General features: G+C 45.4%; 1 protein-coding gene across 2 annotated transcripts in view; it reads right to left on the minus strand.

Moving 5' to 3' along the window:
• Positions 1-23577, minus strand: part of EMF2 (VEFS-Box of polycomb protein) — a 158163-nt gene that overhangs the window by 120079 nt on the left and 14507 nt on the right. The window contains exon 2 of one of the 2 annotated variants that reach the window (XM_086528400.1): positions 4238-4373. In XM_086528400.1, coding sequence (XP_086384526.1) covers positions 4238-4281 — 44 coding nt within the window. In that variant the 5' untranslated portion in view covers positions 4282-4373. Of the gene's footprint in view, positions 1-4237; positions 4377-23577 lie in introns of those variants that run through there. The other variant, XM_086528401.1, reaches the window with a different exon arrangement.

The raw sequence follows: 23577 nt of genomic DNA on the forward strand, positions 1-23577 counted from the left end.
CATGAAAAGCATTGTACTCTAAAAGCATCTTGGTCCAAAAGCACACTCGCCAAACTGCCTGAAATCTACAACGAGAAACGCGAATTTCCGTACAGGCTACTACGTCAGCACTCAACGTAGAACTCAACATCCCTACACCCTATCAACGCGAATTACAAGACTACCGTACAGTCATGCCACGCCATCAGTTTGTTACACTAACCTTTTGTGTGTGTGAGTATAGGTCCTACTTTTATTATTATAGGCCCCATCGGACGAGAACCCATAGGTTGTAGCACATTAATAATTTGTCCCACTCGGCGAGGATCTGCAAGTTGGTGAGAACTTCTACTTCTTTTATTGTTTCTAGGGTTTAGGCCCCTCAACCGAGATCTACAAGTCGGCTCCGGTCTTCAGTGACTTGACATGTCAGCAGTTTGTGACACATGATTGAATGATCACTCGTCCGATTTACTTAGGGGAACATTGTGTAAATGTTAAGTATGGACATCCTTTTACTACTTCCTTTTTCTTTTGCTATACCTTGCAATCGAGGACGATTCCTTTGATTTTAAAGGGCGGACAGGTTTTAGGGATAGGGTCTTTGCGTTGAGGTCATAGACACAATTGATCATTGCATTCGTTTTGCCAATCACAAACTTCTATCACCCAAGTGTGGTAGATTGGTTATACCGTTTCCCTCTTGAATATCAGGTCTTGAGTTCAACTTTCCTCGTCGGATAGATCTTTAAGGTCTCTTGGGATAGTTTTCTATGACGTTAAAACAATCTTCTTCTCGGGTGTGTGTGTGGGTGTGGGTGTGTGTGAGTTGTGTAACCAAATTTTATGCACTCGAGAAAGGGTAGACGTTGACCCAAAACCGAGTGTCACACCCGCGACACAGTGCGCTTAAATAGAGGGACCAGGGAAGCGAACCGCCCTTGAGGCTTAACCACTTGAAGGAGGTAATAAAGTTCCTTGGGAATAGAGGGTGACCCGAAACCGAGTGTCACACCCGCGACACGGTGCGCTAGACCTACCAGGGAAGCGAACCGCCCTTGAGCCTTAACCACTTGAGGGAGGTGATAAAGTTTCCTGGGAAATCGCCCAAAAATAAGAAGTTGAGATTTGCAAGTTGCAAACTAAGTGGCCGGTTAATTGGGTGAGTTTTTTATCAATGCGGTGTTTACGCTTAAATAAAAAGTGTGACCCTTGGGCATTTTTATGTTGGGCAATGAATCAAATAGGCCAAAAAAAATGACAGGCTGCCTACTTCACACATAAGACACATGAACAAAACATGTAGGCTACCACTATGAACCTAACAGATCGTCCAATGTGGGGCCTATAGGCTACAATGTGCACACTTTTGTTGCCACCTCTACAGTGCGTGCGCTTTATGCTGCCGCCTCTAAATTGCGCACTACCACGTGAACTTCACTATATGGACTGCCCATGCGGCAGCCTCAAGACTGATTCATGGCACCGCACACTCAGCTTGCCTGCACAAAGGGGACTCCTTGCCTTAATACCTATGTGCGTCCACCTTTTGCATACCATAGAGAATCAAGTAGACTTGACAGCTCATAAACTACAAAATGTACCTGAAAAAGGCCTCTTCGTGGTATACGATGCTACATTAAGGGCTTAATGCCAAGGTTGACACGAACAGTCACATACCATCAATACACCTCCGAAGACAAGCGGTACTAAAACATAGAAGACTTGTTATTTTATCCTACAGTCTAGTCTTTAAAGGATAAACATGAGGGAAAAGAGCTCACCAGCATAAAGGGCTAAAAAGGCTAGAGCCCAAGCACATGGAAAAAGGGCCAAAAATGCAGCCCACCATGTTCAAAGCTGGTTGTTTTGGCCCATCAATAGAGGCCCCGACGTTGACGTCAAACTGTTGAACTAGTCCTGAACAAAATGTACTAGTTCATGGTACAGAACAGAACGTACAAGTTGTCCCATATGTCAAACGTGAACAACCTTGGGTGATGCATCATATGCAAGACTGTAGACAGCCTGTCAGGCTAGGCCATCTCGGCCTCATGAGTTGTGATGGATTTTTGCACATTGTCAAGTGCGCAAGTAGGAAAGAAGCTCTAATACCGATGTTAGTCCCTTATCGGATCCATGCTGCACACGACATGATACCCACACAAAGACAGGCGTAGAGTGCAGATATCATGTTCACCTCCCAGCCGAAGAGCCAATATGGACTCACACCCGAGCCTGGGAGCTTGCAGCCAACGGGCTAGTCGCCACAACAAGGGCCAGTGTCCCATACCACCAAGCCCACACAGATAAGGGTGGGTGGGTAGAGCTGCCACGGACCTAGGGTCCAAGTGTGGTGATCACACCAAATAGGTCCTTCGCGAGCCTAGGGTCCCGTTTATAGGATTCCTTAACCCCCCTAACCAAAGGACCATGTTCACACTTGGCCGGACATAGCCTAGGAGCTCATCTTGACGTCTGGGGACGTAACATATACAATCAAAAATCTTTGAGGCATACAATTTCACACACAATCTTCAAGCATAAATGTTAATTAACTCTTCATCTCTCCATTGTGATTTGAAGTTATGATTGCCATGAGCCTTTGTTAAGGAGACACCAAAAAAAAACTTTCCATGTCTTTCTTATATACCACCAATTTCTCTAGTGTTCACAAGGTGTACGTACCATGTTACGCTTATCCAACGAGGGCAGACTAGAGGCACAGCATGACAACGATGTTAAATGCCAGCAAACATGCAATAACAGCTGGTTGTATCAGTACAATCACCTACAAAGCGGTATGCAGGTGCTAAACTCTGAAGGACTAATGCAATCATGCAAGTAATTTGCAAAGCTTAGAGTCGTCAAACATCAGCCATCCTCTTCTAGACTTACCTAAGGTCTGCCGTAGACACTGCGTTTCCAAATGGCACGTGCCACGAGTACAAGTGACACCCTCCTCCTTATTGTGAGGCTTGCACGACTCAGTTAGCAAATCCATATAATCCATACAAAGTTCCTCGTTGAGCTGTACTGCTTTATGAGTGCCTCAATCCTCAAGCTTGGCGAAATATTGTTCTCTTCTTCAGGGAGCCGTACTTGTAAAGTTAAAGGAGAATCTATGTGGCTTCTAAATAATACCATTGTAAAAATATTAGTGGTCAGTCTTCATTGAGTATAAGCAGTATATGCATGACTGACTTGAAAGTCTAGTTATGACTCTCTACCCACTCTCGCTTAGGACACCTAACTATCATTTGAATAAGGCTCTTGCAAACAACACACAAAAGAAAAACTACTTGAGAGTATTAGTCTATTAGACCATGTATCAGGTAGCTCACTTTGTTGGCTTTTGAGTAGTTCTTTGTGTAACTGAAGTTCCTCCACTAAGATGAATGACCTAATCCTTGGGCCACTCTTGTGGAAGCCTAGGTGGAAGATGGTCCTTGACATTAAGTTGCCTCCAGGACGAAGCTTCCAGCAAGTTTCCACAAAGAGGTGGAAGAACCTTCCATGAAATAGGAACCTTCCTAGAAGCCACCAGCAGCTTGCATCCAACGCACCACATGTAGGAACCATGCCCACCACAGCAAGACTTTCCAAGGCTCACTGCCCAGGAACAAACCTCGAACAATGAGCTTAGGAAGTAAAACATAACTCTGCATCTCAGGTCTACAAGCAGCAAGTACGTCTTGACAAGCTTCAGCTTAGCATGAATTAGGAAAATTGAAATTTTCAACTGCTAAGGGTTCACAAATTGTATACTTGGAAACACTCCTACCCCATGCAGTCCAATCCACTACCCGTGCTAGCAGCGCTCCTTGAAAAACAGTACAAAATTCTGCCAGCATCATAAGAGACCCAAGTGATAAATGATTTGGCAGGATTCAGTTCTCATTCACCAAGTCAGATCCCCTGTACCTATATCGACGCACTCCGCACACACCTTCAACCAGTTAAAAATCTAGCTGAACATAAAGCAAGAGACATGGAAACCAAGGGAGCATATACCTTCAGCTGATTACTGACACCAAATTAGTTATCAAGAGACTTTGATCAAATTGGAGACCATCTAAATTCTGAACATGATCTTTTATTCAAAACGAGAAAAACGAAAACATTGATTCCTATACTTGTTGGAAGCCAGCACAAAAAGACAAGCCATGTCATGTGAGATTAAACAATTAATTGTGGCTATCCCCGTCATCGGTCAAGACCACATGTATTCACATCCAAGTTACGTCAGCAAACTTACAGTGTAGAAAGAGTGTGAGGATCAGCAGACGCCAACCCTGGCATCTTCCCAGCTGCTGTACGACTCTCAGAAACAATTTAAAGGCCTTCAACTCCAGCATGAGCATTGTACACTAGAAAACCTTCCATTCATGAAACTGGATACATAGAAGTGAAATGTTACAACATTTCTTTTCGTGAAGCAATGACTGGATTTTCAACACAAAAAGTTACATGTAGATAAGGAGAGAAATAGCATACACCATAACTCTACCTATATAGAAAGAACCCACTTCACAAACACATTCTATAGCATAACTTGTAGCATAAATCTCCTCTCCTTTGAGTACACTTTTAAGGAGTTTCTTAAACCGTGTGTTGAATTTAGACATACTAATTATTGCTGCACGTCAAGCTTGCTATGGCTAGTAACATCTTAGAAGAATGCTGCAGTTTTTACAAGCCCCTAGGCCCTGTCTTACGACCACAAAGCCAACAAAGGTCTAGGAAAGTCAAGAGATCTTAGTGGAAAACTTTTGCAAGGCCTCATTACCAATTAAATCCATTAGAATAGTCTTTACCCCTGCATAAACCTGCATGCATAAATAATTGTACCAGGCGCAATGGGCGTTCTTAACTTTGTAGGCATCCAGACCATCAGCATGCCTCAAGTCTCACACTGCTCGAGTTAGGGACACATAAGATGTGCACAAATGTGTGCAGACTACACGGTGGATATGTATGTGGTGTACATATAGCACTAAACAATATAGGTTTTGAGGTACGTTAAGTGTCATATGAATGATCACCTTAGCCAAACCAAACAAAAAATTAACATCTCATGGAATCACAATTTAAAAGAGGGGGATTTGCACACTTGCAATACATAGAGTATGTAATATAAGATAAATTGTATACTAAGCTGTACGGTTTGGTAAGGTAGTGCATAAACCTCCACCTTGGCACCCTAAAACTACGCACTTTCATCTACTTTGCACAATCACTTAAAATTGAAGGGTCACTTGGACTCTGGAGTAAAAGGCTCTAGACCGTTTTTGATAACTAGAAAAGAACCACCGAAAGATAAGTCAGAACTAAGAAGAGGAAATGCGAAAGCTCAAGAGTTCCGATCCTAGTGGGTAAAATCAAGCCACACCTCATCACATGCACAATGGCTTTGTGTGCCAAGTGGACATACTACTACTAGTATACTACCCTAGAGCCAACCAAGACAAGGAGAACCTAGGAAATCTTAGTCCGGCACCTTTGTGAGCTCGTTCACAAGACTTGCATGCCTAAAAGAATCCATTATATTAGATATTGAGTAGAGCGGAGAGCAAAGAGCGAAGCAAAGACCACAGGAGGGGGGGGGGGGGGGGGGGGGGGGGAGAGAGATGAAATGAAATGAAATGTTATATTAACGTCTTCAAAAGGCCAAAATGATCTGTGAGACCAAATAGTTACAACTGGTGAATCTGATACCATGCCCGAGTACGGAAATTATAAAGTTACAAAGAACTAACACTAAAACACTAAGGAGAAAGGAAATAGGGGGGGGGGGGGGGGGGGGGGGGGGGGGGGGGGTTGTTTCAGAGAGAGAGAATGTTGACGTGACATCCACAAATCGTCCCGACGTTTGTCCACAAATCCTGGACCGTACGACCCACAAATGACGTGGCAATATTCCATCCAAGATTTCATTCAGTTTCTCACGATGGGTTATTGATCATAGTTGCTTTTGGGGTTATTTTTTAATTATCGATTCATATCCTTTCTTTTTACATTTCAAGCAAACCATGCCCCTGACCATCCCCACAAGACACTATATTCACAGAGCATGCAGTTCACAAAATCACACATTTAGTTCACACTCAATCTGAATGAGAAATTAGTGACTTTAGTCAATCTAGGCAATCTCTTGTATAGTTTGCACCGCACCAGATTCAACTTGTTGATTGATTGGTAACTTTTGAAATAGACAGTGCTATTAATCCAAAAGCTTCAAGGTACAGCTCAAAACTGAAGAGAACGTGCAAAGTTCTCTTTGTTAAAAGTTTAGGCATCTCAAATGAACTGCCCAATGTGATCCTATTATTTAGTTTGGCTTTTAGGTATTTATTTTACTTATTTGTCAAAGTCTTGGGTAGGGCAATTTACTTGGATTGCTATACAAGCAACCCCTTGCCTCCATTGTATACACATTCAGTTATTCATTGCCAAGGTTGATTGGTTCAAGAGATTCTCTCTCTCGTTCTCTCCCCCTCTCTCATGCTCACTCCCCTTGGTCTCTACGCTTCCGCATCGTTGACTTTGACATGGTATCAGGGCGCAAGGCTCGTTGATCGCAAGGGTAGAGAGCCGGTGCGAAGAGGAGGACGACTCGTTGAAGGGAGGAGCTCTAAGTTCGTCGAGAAACAAGGCAAGGAGCGTGGAGTTCAAAAACGCTCACAGTAAAGCCTTAGTGTGGAGCGTTTTTAAACTTTGCAGTGTTTTCTTTTTTTAGCCTATTTGCAATCATGGAAGGGAAACGCTCGGGTCTTTGGAGATTTCCAATGCCGCTGGCGTTCTGAAGTCAAGCAGACAATTTTGCTACTGGAGGGTACCAACAACAGGCTACTTCAACGACACCGAGCCAAGCTCATTCATCGATTGCAGAAGCTCACACAGCGGGTGTGCAGCAGGCAAGGCCTGCAACTTGGTGATTGCCTTCATCTACGAGGCAGAGGCGGACTTCTCTCACAGACTTAGCGTTCCTAAGACATGCTCGACTCTGAGCTCCCACCTACATTGTGAAATGCCCCACCGACGGCGTCCATGCAGTCCTTTGGGGTGCGCACTAGATTGGGCAGTGCTATGAGCGTCTGGGTGATGACAACAAGGACTGCCCACAATTGCATATAAAATGCTTAAGGCAATGGGGGGTTCACATGCATGGCATGAGAGACCCAAATGTCAAAGACAAGCGGTGGTTCCCTTGGCAACTTCAAGCGTGTCGACAAACCAAAAACAACAAATGGCTATGAATAACGGATCGTCAACCATCCATTTAGCGGCCTATGCAACAGAGTTCTCAAGGAACCCAACAAATTGTTTGGCTCGAGTTCGTGAAGTCAAAAGCAAATGGAGGAGTTCGCTAGAGAACAACGGCAAAGGTCAGTTGGACACAGATGGCAGTACCAATACTCAGTTAGTTGCCTCGGTACCCGGGAGGTACGACCACAGTCGTGATTGTGATTCGACGCTTTGTTTGGCTCAAGAGTTTGAAGCCAAAGACAAAAGCAAGAACTCAAAGATAGACAAGGACAAAAGCAAGCTGGACAGAGATTACGGTAATAAAGATTTGGCAGAGGAGATCGACATGGCACACGTGGCGATGGCCACTGTAACAAACTTGGACACTCCAAGTCAAGATTCTACCGCGACACAACAGAGATTCACTTCAAAACAATTCACAGTTCACAATTCCAATTGAATGTAGCAAGAGCATTTGTAAGACCAAATGGCATCACTAGAAACTCGTAAAGACCAAATGACTTCCTAAACACAGTCTTATGTACATCCTCTAGCCTGATACGAATCTGATGGTACCTACTCTTAAGGTCTATCACGTAGCACCCTCTAAATGGTCAAGAATAACGTCAATCCTAGGAATAGGAAGCCTGTTCTTGATGGTGTTCTTATTCAACGCACGGTAATCAATACACATGCACCTGGAGCCATCCTTCTTCTACACTAGAAGCAATGGGGAGAAAAAGGGTGAAAAACCTAGGTTGAATCAGCCCTTTTTCTAACAGCTCCTCTACTTGGCCCATAATCTCTTTCTGTTGGGCCGCACTAACCCTATAGGGAGGCCTATTTAGTGGGCTACAACCTGGCACCCAATCTATCGCATGATCCTCAAGCCTCTTTGACGGCAACTGAGAAGGAAAAAAATCAAAAAACAGTCACTAAACTCTCTCAAAAATGCTGACCTTTCTTTATCTAACATAGATAAATTTGACTGACAATTTTTGAGACACCACGTGCAAAAATCAAGTACGCAGAAAGATGATTCTTAATTATAGACAACGTAGATATGATATGGACAGACTCCCCTTTAAGCTTTACATCAAGGATGTGAGTTTTGTTCCTATGCTAAAGGGTGATCTTTTGTTGAAGGCATTCAGCCCTCCATTTATACGGAACATCCACGGGATTCCCAACAGCGCGTTGCACCCTTCCAGTGGCATGATATAAAATTCCTCTGTGTCCATCCGTAGGCTAAGGAGGAAATCCGAACTGAGTAAGAAAATACGCGTAAGAACGCAAGCACAAGAATAAAGATGGGTTCAATGAAGCTTTTTACGAAAAGCAGGAACAGTCGCGGGAGGGCAGATGTTTTCCCGCGAGAAGTCTGTGTCTGCATTGCATCTGTGCCGTGTCCTGCACCCGGGGACGCCTGGAATGTGTTCGTGTAGCATTGTTTTCACTAATTGAGTGAGTTTTTAAAGTATGAACAGGTTCACACTTTATTTTATAAAGTGGCCGGTCACTTTTAAGTGACCAGCCCTTTTATTAATAAAATAAAGCAAGGCTCTTATAAAAAAAAAAGCCAGCGCTAAAAGCTACGCAGGGGGCTGAAATCTGCGATCTCTCTCTCCTCTCTCTAGAAAGCGCCAGAATCAGCGATTCTTCTCTCTCCTCTCTCTAGGGCGCCAAGGCTCTGCTTTTTCGGCTGCTATTCCCGCCGGGTGCCAGGGCCTATAAAAGGGCAACAAGCGTTCAGTTTTTGGACAGGCCGGAAGCAGCAGAAAGTGCTAGCGCTGGGATTCTGGAGTAGAGGCTGGCGACGGAATTTGCAAGTGTTCGTGTGACGACTGAGTACGGAGGTCGATTCTCCGAGCAAGGAGCGACAGGTATAAGGTGTTGATACGCATTGAGAAATTGTTGCTTTGTGTGGTTTGTTTTGCAGGAATCTCCCGTCTTACGGGAAGGCCTCTCACGGGAAGTACGGCTTTACGCCTAAGTCCCTTACGGGAAAGTACGGCTTCGCGCCTAAGTCCCTTACGGGAAGGAAGGGCCTTGTGCCCAAGCCCTTTACGGGAAAGCACGACCTTCGGGTCTAAGATTACAGAACGGAGGGGTTTCCTCGGGTTCTCGTGCTTGTATAAGAATTCTCCCTGAATAAAGAATACTCTTAACGGGGGGGGGGGGACCAGTCCATCTTCTGGTCCCCAATACTGTGTCGATCTTCTCCCTTCTCTCCCTTTTGCAAAGTATTTTATTTTTCAGATTTCTAAGTGCTCGTGTACGCTCCCGTTTTGTGACACTATCACCCACGATACCTGGCACTAACCCGACCGTGGGTTTGCTCTTCTTCTCTTTCCTGTACTCTTTGTCCTTTGAGTGAGCTGACCTCCTCCTCTGGGGACATTCTGTAGGAGCAAAATGACCAGGTTGCTTGCATACAAAACATTTGTTCTCAACCATTAAAGCCTTCTTTTATACAAACGACTTGCACACGAAAGGCTTCCTTTTCTTTTTCTTAGCCTGCCCTTCAGACGTCTCAGCTGAGTCCTTGGCTTACTCTACCTCTTTCTGACCCTTGGGGTGTTGAAGCCAATCAATCATGACATTAGCTTCCAATTCTTCAAGACGAGGCACCTCCCGCCCTGATTTGATGCACCTTTGGATCCTTGATGTGGGATAGCAGAAGGCCACCAAGGGGTAGATCTGGGGCTGAATTGCGCTCCCGATGTGAGAGGAATGAAGGGCTGAAAACGCAAATCTCAATGATGCCAATGATGGACAGCAATGGGAACAATCAATGAGGCGATGTAATGGCCGAGACGAGGCTCAATGGCCTGCCGTAGTACTAGACCGCAACAGGATGGCTGATCTGCTGATGCACAAGTGCTAGGCTGAAAATCTGAAAACGCTAGCAGATCTGGTTTCAAAAACGCTAGGTTGCTCTGTCTCCAAAAACGTTGGGCTGCTCTTGTCTCCAAAACGATGGGCTGATCCCAGCGCTTGCTGCATTGCGTGGAAACGCTTAGGCCTGATGCTCCTTTATAGGCCCAATTTGCTAGTTATAAACTCCTTTAGGTCGAGGTAGGGAAAACTGTCCACCAACACAACAAATAAACTCATTGAATAATTTAACTTATAAGTTTTTGACCAAGGCTGAGTGTCGGGTGAGCCTGTCGCACATCTGTTGATCCGGGAATCCGATTGACACAGGAAAGGCTCGTCGGATTCCTCTAGCCTAAAACTACAAACACGTCATGCCAGATGCCCACCGTAGTGTAATAACATTTGTCAAAACGCGTGTACAAACCATTTATACAATATAGGCCCAATTTGCTAGTTATAAACTCCTTTAGGTCGAGGTAGGGAAAACTGTCCACCAACCCAACAAATAAACTCATTGAATAATTTAACTTATAAGTTTTTGACCAAGGCTGAGTGTCGGGTGAGCCTGTCGCACATCTGTTGATCCGGGAATCCGATTGACACAGGAAAGGCTCGTCGGATTCCTCTAGCCTAAAACTACAAACACGTCATGCCAGATGCCCACCGTAGTGTAATAACATTTGTCAAAACGCGTGTACAAACCATTTATACAAGAGGGTTCCAAAACTCGAAAACCTAATCTAATGGACCCGTCCGGACATGTAGGTCCTGCGACAAGCTCACAAAATTGCCGATACTAATCCTCCTAGGATTCTAGAGTCTAGACAAACCTATCTAGGAAGAAGGGGAAAATTGGCTCTGGAAGTCGATGAAGCATGTCCATGTGGCAGATAGAGCCATGTGCACATGACATCCCCTCCTGCATAAGGTGAGATACTAGTACCGAACTCCATGCACGCCATAAGATGATCTCAAATGAAGTTCCTTCTAGATGATGTCCTCCACGACGACTTTTGAGAGAGAGACTCCCCTAGGTGACGTGGAAATGTCCAAAACACAAGGATGGTGATGATGCATCTACTCTCAAACAATGGACTGCCGCTTGGATCAACAATGCCCTTGCTGGTTACCAGCAAACAATAACCTTTGTTGCCCCAACTCGGATGGTGTGAACAAAATTGCAGACCGGATGGATGCTCGTTGAGCGAATGGCTAGATATGCAAACGCCAATGTCCATTGAAGGTTACCAGCCAACCTATGCTGCCCCTACGTGAGAAGATTGGCGAGAGCAACACCGAATGAGAGATATGTCCTTTGAAATGCCCACGAACCATGGCAAGTCCTCTGTATGATGGCTCATGAAACGGCCAAGTAACTCCTCAAAGACAGAGGTTTCTCTTGGGGCTTCAACTAGATTGCCGTAAAATGGAAGCTCTAGATACATCCTCGTCTCTGCAACAAATAATACGAGCGAGAGAGAGAGAGAGAGAGAGAGAGAGAGACTAATGTATCCACCAACTGGGCAATGAATGAGTCATTATCAATGGGGGCTTGGGTGCTCCTTATATACTAGCTTTGGGGGCCTTAAGTACCCCCATGAGCAAATTGCCCTACCCAAGACTTTGACAAACAAGTAAAATAAATATCAAAAGCCAAAATAATATTGCAAACACATTGGGCTATTCACTTGAGATGTTACAACTCTAACACGAGGCTCTACCACAGTCTATCGGTGCACCCTTCCCCTTTATAGGGGCTAAATAAATTGCCTTACCCAACAAAAGGTCCCACAATCCAATAAATATGGAATATGAAGGGTTTTTGAGCACCATGCTCAGGCGGGTGCTCTCACTTCCTTGACAAAGCCTAGGTGTCCTGAGCGGCGGAAGGATTAAATGATTTTAGCTCGACTCTAGTACTTCGCACAAACATGAGGCTACTTTACTTGAGAGAAAAACTAAACTTATCACAATGAGTTGCACATGCACATCTAACCCTATGTGCATGTAGACGAGCTAACTCCTACTTCTAGGGTTTAGGACAACTAGGAAGTGTTATCTCACCCTTGTGATCCTGTGCGCAAGATGTGCATGTCCAGACACTCTAGAGTAGCTGCATAACCTCCGATTCCATGAGCACAACCAATGTCTGCTAGGTGTAGGCATTGGGGAGTGTTCCATACAATTACATTAGTACCCAGCCTATGTATTTATCTGCATGTGAAGCACCTCTCATAAGTGAGTTTATTAACTCACTGATAAGTGACATTTTAAGAAATCGTGGGATTTTTTTTGGCATTGCCCCACCCACCTTTACTCCCATACATAAGTGACCCTAGAGGTCACTTTTCAAGCATAAGTCAGTACCCTCAGTACCAACACCAAGTACCCGCAATACCTTAGCATTTCTAGAACATTTTTTAACCAAATGAGCCTACAGCACCCCATCAGCACCAGCGTTTTCAGTTTTCAGCTATAACCTCGCCGTACCGTCGCTAATCCAGCCATTAGTACTAGTGTTTTCAGTTTTCAGCCCAGGACAGCAGATCGGCCAGCGTTTTCAGATTTAGCCCTCTAATCAGCCAGCGTTTTTTAGTTTTCAACCCATCCTCGACGTCGGCCATAGCAAATCAGCCCATAGCCTTGTCGAGCTTGCAGATCCCATTCAGCATCCCTAGCGTTTTGCACTTTCAACCCTTAGCCTAGCAAGATCCCATCAGCATCTCAACATATCTAGCAACATTGTATCAACATTTGTGCAATCTAAAGCAAATACCTCTCTAGCAATAGAGAGGGGGCCCCTTGGAGGGGGGTTTGGGACCCCATCTCGTGTTAGTTTCCTCTCTCTCTCTCTCTCTCTCTCTCTCTCTCTCTCTCTCAGTATCATTCTCTCCTCTCTCTCTAGTCTATTGTACCTCTCTCCATGAAGTAAAAGGAACCTTGAGTACACACTGAGCACTCATCCTGAGCATTCATCATCAATCACGTTCACTGCACGTTACAATGAGAGAGAGGCAGAGAGTGAGAAAAGAGAGAGGACATCGCATGTGGGGTCCCAACCACTTTCAAGGGCCTACTTGCTGTGTTGCAAGAGCAAGTACTTCATTTTGATTATTTGCACGAATGCTAATACAATGCTAAATGCTTCTAGCTAATGCTCATTTGATGCAAAAATGCTCGACTGATCTTGTACGAAAACGCTGAGCTGATTTGCTGCAAAAATGAGCTGAACTGATACAAAACCTTGATGATGTTGAGGTGCTTGCGATGGAAACGCTAGGTGTTGTGGTGTTGTGGGCGCTTGATGCCCCTATGGGTATTGGGTTCTGATGTATCTAAAAACTAAAGGCCAAGTAACTCTTTATGAGATTTTTTAACCATTTGCCCTACCTACTTTTTATAATGTCGATTATTAATGAACGACTTAAGTGACTGTTCATATGCCTATATGCTTAAGTGACTGTATTGTGCAAGTGAGGGTATGCAACTATGACCTGCTTGATCATGTGTTAAGAGTTCAGTAGACTCCTCTCCGGTGGTGGCTTCAATATCTCCCAAGAGCAATTTAGGGAGTGAGTTGTTTTGTGGTTGTACTTGGCCGTATCTCAGTTAGACGTACCTTTCTCGACGATGCACTCCACGGTGTTGCCCACCCGGTAGGCAGGCATGAGGCGGGACCCTCGTTCCTAGGGTTTCCAAGCATAGTTACCCGGAACGGGAAATCGGAATGGGGAACGGGGAACGACAACATGCATAAAATGCCATTCCCTGTTTTGGATACTCACGTCTGAAACACGGAACAGGAAATTGAGATGGGAACGGAGAACGGAGACCTCAAAATGGCTATTCCCTGTAACTATGTTTCCAAGGGCGAGAGTCTCGAGTCTTCTACAGGTATGCTACTAAATATGTGTGTTAGGTCACTTTTAGTGAGTTTTACATATTTATTAGCATTTTTAGCTAGTTTTAAGATGGTGCGGTTTTTGCCAAGCAGGTAAAGCAATTTCCCAATTGCCCTATATAGGAAAACAACCCCCCCCCCCCCCCTTTACTTTTGGCTTGTGTTGTGATCATTGCAAAGTTCCAATGTTTGGGCACACTCTCCCTCTAGCCCTTTCCATTTGCTAGCGTTTTGCAATGTGCAAGCCTCTCTCTCTGGCATTTTTTCTATTACCTTCTCTGTTACATTGCGATCTCTCCATCTCCCTCTAGTGCTCCCCTTCCCCTTCGTCTTGAGTCCCTACACGCGTGGTTATACAAGTGCTTGCCTGTCCGTGCCCGTTCGATGGGCGGTACACACTAGGAGCTTGTGTACAAGGAGATCTATTGCGATAGATCCGAGATCCATTGGCTACCCGGTCCCAACTCCTGAGAAGAGGTTTACTCGAGGTTGCAGGCCAGTTCATCACCCAATTCATGAGGTAAGAAAGAAAGAGAGATCGCTCGTTGTTGTTGTCCGCTTGCCGTCGCTGCTCTATTGCCTACTCATATAGCCCCAAGCCCCAAGCCCTACGCGTTGCCCCACTCCAGCTCACTCCCACCCATTTTGCCCCACCCCTCTTCAACCCTCTCCACCCCCCCCCCCCCCCCCCCCCGCTTCGTCCCCATCGTGCTACTCCTTCTCCTTCTACATTGGAGGAATTGGACAACCACCTTCTTCCCACTCGTTCATCGTCACAATAGCAGACACAAATGGAGGACTCTGCTTCGCCACAAACGGACTCAACTAAAACCCCACGGAACCCACCATCCGACTTGCTCTTTCGCCAATAGTGCAAGGGAGCTTAGAGACAGAGGTGGCGCGCCTTCAAGCCACCTTGGTTATCTGTAAGATCATCGGCCCCCGACCTAGCAGAGAATAGGGGGAAAGATCATCGACGTTAAGTTTCTCGGGCGCGGATACTATCAGATTGAGTTCGAGACATCCGAGATGGCGTCCAAGGTCATTGCAATGAGCCCCTTGGCCATCCGAGCAGTCAAAGCTCATTTTCGACAGTGGCGCCATGGCTTTGATCTGACTACCGACGCTAGGAGAGAGTACCTCCCTTTACTTTCCGAGATAGGCTCCTAGATTGGGACTGTCTTGGAGACACCTCGCACGGCAGCTTCTGTCGCTGCCTAGGCAGCAAGCATACCTATATGCGTTCTGGTTCGAGACACCCTCACCCTCCCGAAAGTCATTTTACTACCTCAGGAGAGTGGTGGTTTCCTCCGTCAGAATGTGGAGTATTCAGGACTACCAAATCAGTGCTTCATTTGTCGACAGATGGGTTATCTTGCGAAGACGAGCCTTTTGAACAGGAACCGGATTAGCTAATTGCTAATCCCCCACATGTACAAACAATTCCATCACAGGATTGTGAAAACTAAGAGTTTTCTCGCGTGCAAACTCATCTGTTTCAAAGGGGAACTGTCCCATAGTGTGCGGGAGGGATCACTAGAGGCACGCGTATACGTGTTTGCTCCACCCAAAACGATCCAAAACAGAAACTATAGCCTGCTGTGTTTTTCTGCAGGTTTAGAGTTTTGCACCTAAACTGCAAGACAACACTAGGGGAGCCCCGAGAAAACCTCGGGATGCTTAAACAGGGCTTTGAGCACCAAACAGTGTCAAAACAGGGAATTACAACAACACGCTGAAATTGACCTACAAATCATTGGAAAGCTTCCCAACCGCAAGGGAAAGTGTCCTTGACATGCACTTTTGACCTACAAAGGTTTTTGCGCCGTTATGCTGGCGAAATTGGATCAAAAACCTGCAATTTACAGCCATGGACAGGTTTGGACAGTTTGGTGAGAGTTAGGTGAAAGTATTGGGATCGTCTATTCGCAATAAGAATAAAGAAATACCAAAAGGGGCGCCAGTCTTTGGGGCCTACAGGGTGTCACTGTGTGCTTGGTAGCGCTCTAGTTGCCAAGCCGTGCTTTGTGTAAAGTGTTAATTCCAATCACACATTTATTCGTGAAGTTTCTCTGTGTCGTAAAGTTCAAGTAAAGAATTGGGTGAAAGCTTAAGTCTACCGCCCAACGGGCCGGTTTCATGGTTCCATTGCCGGGACCGGATCACTTTTTCCTTAAAGAGTGCCTTGGTTAGTTTGCAGTGAAGACGCAGAGCACAGGAACTAATATGGTTGATAGGACAAACGACGCCGGGAAAGAGGGTTCCTCTTCACAGGACAGACAAGCTATTCCTCCAGTGTTCGAGGTTGGTGAGAGTTCACAGCCACCCCTGTCTATACCTTTTGTTGATTTGAATGCTCCACAAGGTCAAGGGTTTATGACTGGGCAACTAGACGAGGATGCGTGCAGGACACACTTGGTTGTTGCTGTGAATGTGTCCTCTCGGTTGGTGTAGAATCCTCGGTTTATGGAATATTTGCAAGCGCCGCCAGTGCCACAACAGACAAGGCAACCATCTCATGCAGTAGAGCTTGCCCAGGTTCCTTGTGCGCCCCAACAAGGCGGAGAGCACTCACATGTTGTGGACTTACGTGGGGCTCCAAGACAAATTCCTTTCGTCCATGAACAGGTGGTTCGGACGCCAATTCCACACATTTTGCCGGTTCAGCCCGCCACCTTTCACAGTCCACATGTTGCATTAAATGGACAGGGCACCAGTTTCCAGGCAATGCATCATGTTTTTCCACCACCCACGGTACATCCTGGGTATTTCGGGGGGCGGATCTGTGTTCCAAAGTATGGCTGGTTATGAACCTGGAAATAGCAATATATGCCAGGAACAATCTTTGGGGGTATGCAAGCATGATGCCAAACCCCATGTATAAAAATACTAGAATGTAGCAAGGGTTTCAGTGCAACCAGGGCCAATTTGGAGTGCCACAGGGCAATTTTGGCATGGCTGGTTTTTCCGATCAGTAGCCACATATGGCATCAATGATGCAAAATGTCAATGGCCAAGGAATACCGATGATCCCTATTACAGTGCCCATGTGGCAAACGTTTCCCTATGACAATTTGGGAGCGGGAGCACTGGATGCCACAAACGGGAGCGCATAACAATATAAAATATACTCGGATAAATGGAATTTATCACTTAATATTGAAGCCAGAGGATATAGAGAGAAATAGATAGAGAGAGAGATAGAGAGTGAGAAGATCGACACAATACTGGGGACCAGAAGATGGGCTGGTCCCCCCCCTTAAAGAGAATCCTTTATTAGGGAGAATCTTTTTACAAGCACAAGAACCGGAGAAAACCCCTCCGTTCTAATTCTCTGACTCGATGGTCCTTCCTTCCCGTAAGGGAAATCCGAGAGACGAGCTCTCAATCCTTTTTCCGCTTGTACTCGGAGTCGAGACTCCGTAGACAATTTCCGAATTCCGTTCTCGGAATTCCCAAGCGTAGGCCGAAGCCTTCTCGCTTCTCCTTCGTGATGAAGTACCTGCAAACACACGCAAACACGCGACAACAATTCGTATGGCGAATCCACAATAGATACCTGTCGCTCTTGCGCGAGAAAAGCAACTTCCGTGCTTCGTAGTCTCGCGATCTCTCGCGTCTTCTGGCGGCAGAGTCTTCTCTTGCTGGCGTTGGTAACCTTTTTTTCAGTGAGGGCATGTGGTGCTTTTATAGCTTCTTGGCCACGGCACGAATAGCTGCTTGCGTAGAGATCGCGGCCGGGTTTTTTTTTTTTTTTCCCGCGCTGTTCTACCCGAAATAGGGAGAGAGAATTCGCTGGCTGGTTTTGTTGCTTTATTTTCTAAGTGGCTGCCCACTTATTAAGTGGGCGGCCGGCATATTTTAAAATTGGTCTGAACCTGCCCAAAAACTCAATAAAACCTTATAAGTTAAAAACAATGCCTTTCACAACACTTCCCAGGCGTCCCTAGATGCAACCGCATGCACGAATGCAATGCAAACATAGATTCCTCGCGGGAAAGCGTCTGCTCTTCCCAGAAAACTCGTTAAAATATTCCGCTTTTTAAGAAAAGCTTCTCAGAACCCATCTTTATTCTTGTGCTTGCGTCTTTACGCGTATTCCTCTTTTCCAGTTCAGATTTCCTCTCGACTATGAATATCCCCTTTCCGATGCACCCGTCACCCACCTTGTGACGCATCAGGAATACCCATCACCTAGTCCTTTCCTACCGAACTTACAGTACAATCTCCTTCACGATGCTCTATGTCACCCATCCTATGACGCATCAGAGATGTCCGTTCCTGGATGGTCGAATACTTCTTACTGATGCTCCCTGTCACCCATCCGTTGTGACGCATCAGAAGTACCCGTTCCTGGTGGCCTTACAGATATTCCCGTTCTCAGTGCTCCCGTCATTACTTTGAATGACGCACTAGGAATACTCTGTACTCGGATGTCTCCAGTGAGAAAAAAACCCTCTCACTTAAAATTCCAATAACTCATTTAGAATTATTTTCTTGGTGTTCCAAGCGAGAAAACCCTCTCACTTATAAATCCAATAATTCATTCAGAATTATTTTTCTGTCAAATAAAGCCAATTTAGCAACATCCCTCTCACTTATAAACAGTTGTCCTCAACTGTAGAGGTCCAACTGAACTGCCGGGGAGAAACCGGAAAATTTCAAATCTTGCTCAAAGGTGAGTTGAGCTAGTCCATTCTCAAAAGAGAACTTAAAAATTATATTAAACAAAAATTCAAGAATTCAATACTTACCTTACCGGTTCATGTCCTTTCTCTAGTACCTCGAGGATATCCTTCACCAATCATCAAACTTACGAGCCATGTAAGAACTCGTCATTCGCGTCTTTCCAACAGATTGGAAGTTTCCTCATCCGAGAATCTGTTAACTCAATTCCACCTTCTCAACCCCGAGAAGAATAATCCTCCTAGAAATCAATCTAGGTCTATGTCCTTGCGCATAACCTTGCGCTGTTAGTCCAGAGAGTATTAAACCTCTTGTGTCCTCCCACATAGGGAATGCCCAAGTCATAGAGCATTAAGCTCGATGTTTTTCACAATTTGCGATCACCTTAAAGAAGGTTCTTGTCCGGGCCGTCGCTCAACGTAGGCAGACGGTTCCACTCCGAAGATTCCTTGTGCACGGCGGCACTTCCTTCCAATTTTTTTTCCCTCCTTGCGAGCATCAATGACGCTTTGCAAAATCTCAGGCAAATAGGATTCTAGCCATAGCATTTTCTGAACGTACGTTCAAACCCGGTTCACAATAGGGCGATCCCTCTTTGATTCTCAGGGATGTTCTCCCATATATAATTCTTACCATTTTGAAACGGTTGGCGGATTATATTCTTACGAACAGAATAGTTCGACTTTATTCCAGCAACGTGTAAATGCTACTTGACCTACTCATGGAGAAACATATACCGCAACCAAAAGTTGTTACTGTAATGGTAAAAGCACATAGCGTACTCAATGATCAACGACCATCAGAAAACCTCTTCTCCTTAGAGAAACTCAAATTCCTTCTACCGAACATATCTCAAATAGAGATTCTCGTGTCGGAATATCCCTGTGCACAAAAAGACGCTCAAGAGAGTATAACAAACTCCCATCTAGTTCCTGAAAAGGAAGTTGGTTCATCTCTTTCCGTTTAGCAGAAAAAAATCCAACTGGTAGATGACCCACCTTGGCATAGGTCTGCATCTTCGTGTGTTATCCATGTACCCAAAGGTGTACATAAGTTTCAGTGAGCCTGGGAAATTACCTTCCCTTTGTAAGATCCTTAGAGCGAAGACGCTCAACCTGACGATCCCTTGGCTCAATCTCAGAGCAAAACCCGCTCATCAAATAAACTAGGATTTCAATCCTTGGATTCCTTGAGCACAGGCCGTAGTCGTCACTTGTTCCTTCCCTCGTAAAGAGAGTGTTCATTCACTTGTGCGAAAAGCACTACTATGTCTTCCCTTACCGGGTAGGGGGTGTTGGTTCATAAGCTTAGTGAAAGCTTTTCTTGGTTGAAAGCTCGGAATGGTTCCTTCCTTTCTGCCGTCCTACCTGCAATAGCAGGTAATTTGTTGGAGAACTACCGGATACCAATTCAATAGTTGACCTCTCGGCTAGTTGAGCAAACCAATTCATCTCAGAAAACAATGTTTCAAATTGATCCTACTCTCATAAACACTCGAGAGTGATTGTCCTAGTTAGACACGTACATATCTCGTGCATAAAAGCAATACGCAGTTGATGAGTTCCTCAAAGATTTAACTTTGATCAAAGACCTGCCCTCTCACTTGAAGTTCGAGGGTCTTTTGTTCAAAATCTCAGGAGTTATAGATTGAATTCCCTTACTCCAAACTTTCTCCGGATAGCAACGTATCCTTCGGGGAGAGGTAACAGAAGTTCGTTGTTTTTGTGTTCAATGGTTCCCGTTCCACTGCGGGGATTAGATTCTATGTACACTGAGATGTACACTTTCAGCTTGTATTGCTGACTCCACCATTTGCTGCAAAGTATCTTGCAGATGCGTCTACAAAATTCGGGCAAAAGTCCTTCGTTGAATTTCTTCATCTTTCCTTCCTCAGAGGGGGTCAAGAGTGGAGCTACCTTGGCAAGAGTGAACCACTACTTGCTTGGACTCGCTCGTATTTCTATTGGGCAAACCGATCCCAATCTTCTTGGATGCCTTCCTCAAAGCGTAGAGGAAAAAAAATTTTGTCCGAAAATTCAGCCTTGAATTAAATCCGAGTCTTGTTGTAAGTTCCTTGCAGAGCTTTGGTATACCACCAAGTACTTGCAATCCCCTCGAGGTGTTTGGTCACATGCCTCATCTGCCTACCGCACCTACCCCCCGACTCCATCACCTCCACCTCCCCCCGTTACCATCCCACCCACTAGCCCCCCTGCTCCATCATCCATTCCCTATCCTGCCTCACAGCCAGCCCAGGGGACAGGACCTTCATCGACAGCTAGGAGGTCTCTTGGCAGCACTTTTGCCACGAGCCACCTAATGTGAGAGGAGCAACCATTCTTGCAGATGCCCCTGTTGGTGCAAACGTCACGCTTTGCAACAGTCTCTCGAGGACTGACTAGTTTCGACATCCGTCGTCGCCGGTAGGACTTTTTCGCTTATGACTTCCTCGGCGATTCCTTTCCCTTTGAGGCGACTTGCTTCAGAGTCCACGTACTGTTTCTAGCAGCTAGAGGGGCAGAAGCTCTCGACACAGTGGTTGATTTCTCCTTCCCACTCCGTGGCAAGGACCAGACTGGGTGGACTCTAGACTCAGTGATGGACTGTTTCGGGCTCAAGCTCTCGAATTCTCTCATCACACGGGAGACTTGGGGGTGACACATTTGATACAGACTCTGTGGCTGTTGGCCAAGTTCTCTATGACACCACCGGATATAACAGGTTGTAGACACATTGTGGTACATTTTTTTGCTAGCACGCAAAGTACACCCTGCTATGTATATGCACATAAGGACTCCTGGACAAAGGATGTAGCATGACAGGGACGACACACTGAACGGATGCCGATGGGCGTCAGGAAATCCTGCCAATGGAAGCAACCCGCAAGAGGATGGTGCGGAAAGAGGTGCCGAAACGCACAAGAGATCTCCTGATCAAAACAAACGGCCTTCCAAAAGCAAGGGCCAAGAAAAAGAACTTTCTTTGCTTAACGAAAGCAAGGATGTCTCTATCTCTTCTCCATCATACTCTCTTGACTATACTACTACATCTACTTCTCATACAGTATCTAAATTTTCTCCCAAGAAGAAAACTCCTACTATTTCCCTACATAATACTAAAGAGAAGCCCCACTTTAAGAAGGATAACCGTAGACATCACCGCAAGATGCAGATTTTCAAATCCGGTGACAAGGATGTGAAGTTTGACAACTACACAGGACACACAGATATCTCCAAGGCACTGTCTTTCATCAAGCAGTTTGAAGTTGCTTTTGCCAACGGGAATTTCACTGAATCCAAGTTGCATCATGTTGGGATGCATCTCAAGGAGATAGCGAGCAACTCGTGGTTAGCCAAAATTTTGGAAGGTACACAAGCCAGAACGTGGGATAGCTGAATTTTATGAACAATTTCTTCCGCCTGATTTTGAGGACATTAGGAAGGAATGGGAGTGGATCGCCCAAAAGGAACAAGAGAAAGTCACTGCTTATGTCGACAAATTTTGGTCGGTTTTTCTAAAAGTTACGCCTTTCATGAAGATCTTCGACGAGGAAAAGATGCGGAAGTTCGAAGCAGGCCTTCAACCACCGCTTTGGAAGAGCATGAAGGTGTATCCACACGACACCCTTCAAGGGACGATGGAGTCGGCAATCATTGCCGAGGATCTACATTCCATTGGTACCCCCACACGGATGGAACATAGCACATACCGTGCTAGGTAAAGAGCGGTTTATGATGACCATAAAAACCAAGGTAAAAAGCGTCCCCTTGAGGACCCAGATCAGCCTAAGAAGCCAGAGGGTACAGGAAAACGGCTCAAGTATCTCACGCCAAATCAAGTACAAACCTTCAAAGAACAACTTCTATTGTGGTGAGAAAGGACACATGAAGACCGATTGCCCTGTTCGGCAGCAATGGCAGAAACAAGCATCTTTGAAGAAGGAACAATCGAAGAAAGAACCCGCTCCACCGAGCTTGAATTCCATTCCTGATGTGCAAGGGAATACAGAAACCGAGAAAGGGAAGCGTCGACTCCTTAAAGGCTGGGGATCCGTGAAAAACCAACAAGTGTTGTTCCTCTATGACCCTGGATTGATGGACAACTTCATCTCACTGGAAACTGCGTAACGCTTGGGCCTCACACCGGCTCATCTTGGAACTTCAGTCACTTCCGGATCGGCATTTGAGGGGTTGACCACCAATGCAGTTTTCGTGCAAGGAAAGCTTAATCTTCGGATTGGCGAGTACAAGGACCGCAAATGCTTCTTGATGGCACCCATCGAGGGATGTGATATCATCTTGGGTATGCCATGGCAACAGGTCCCAAATTATGTAGAAAAGACCCTCGCTTTTGAGCATGAGGGCAAGAACATTAAAATTTTTTGTTGATGCATGGGATTGGCTATTCCCTATTGTAAGCCATATCTCCATTAAGAAGGGAATAAAGAAGTGTGTTTCTGCTTACTTGATTTTCGCACGTGAAAAAGATAAAACTAATGAGGATTCGCTCTCTAGTTTGGAAATTAAACATTTTCAATTTCTTGAAAAATATAAAGATTGTTTCACGGATACTCTATCGGACAAGCTACCTCCGGAACATCCGGAAGATCATCGCATTGATCTCGTACCGGGTAGCTCTCCCCCAAACCAACCCCCTTACCGGGTAAGTCTTGCTCAGCAAGAGAATTTTGAAGCAAGTCAACGAGCTTCTAGAAAAAGGTCTAGTACGACCGAGTACTTCGCCTTACTGCTCTTCAGTTCTACTGGTGCAGAAGAAAGATAGCACGTTTAGAATGTGCATAAATTACCGATCTCTAAACAAGATCACTATCAAGAATCGCTTTCCGATTCCTCGGATTGATGATATTCTCGATAAGTTGCAGG

This window comes from Adiantum capillus-veneris, chromosome 14, assembly GCF_014529385.1.
Source record: "Adiantum capillus-veneris isolate H3 chromosome 14, ASM1452938v2, whole genome shotgun sequence".
NCBI lineage: Eukaryota > Viridiplantae > Streptophyta > Polypodiopsida > Polypodiales > Pteridaceae > Adiantum > Adiantum capillus-veneris.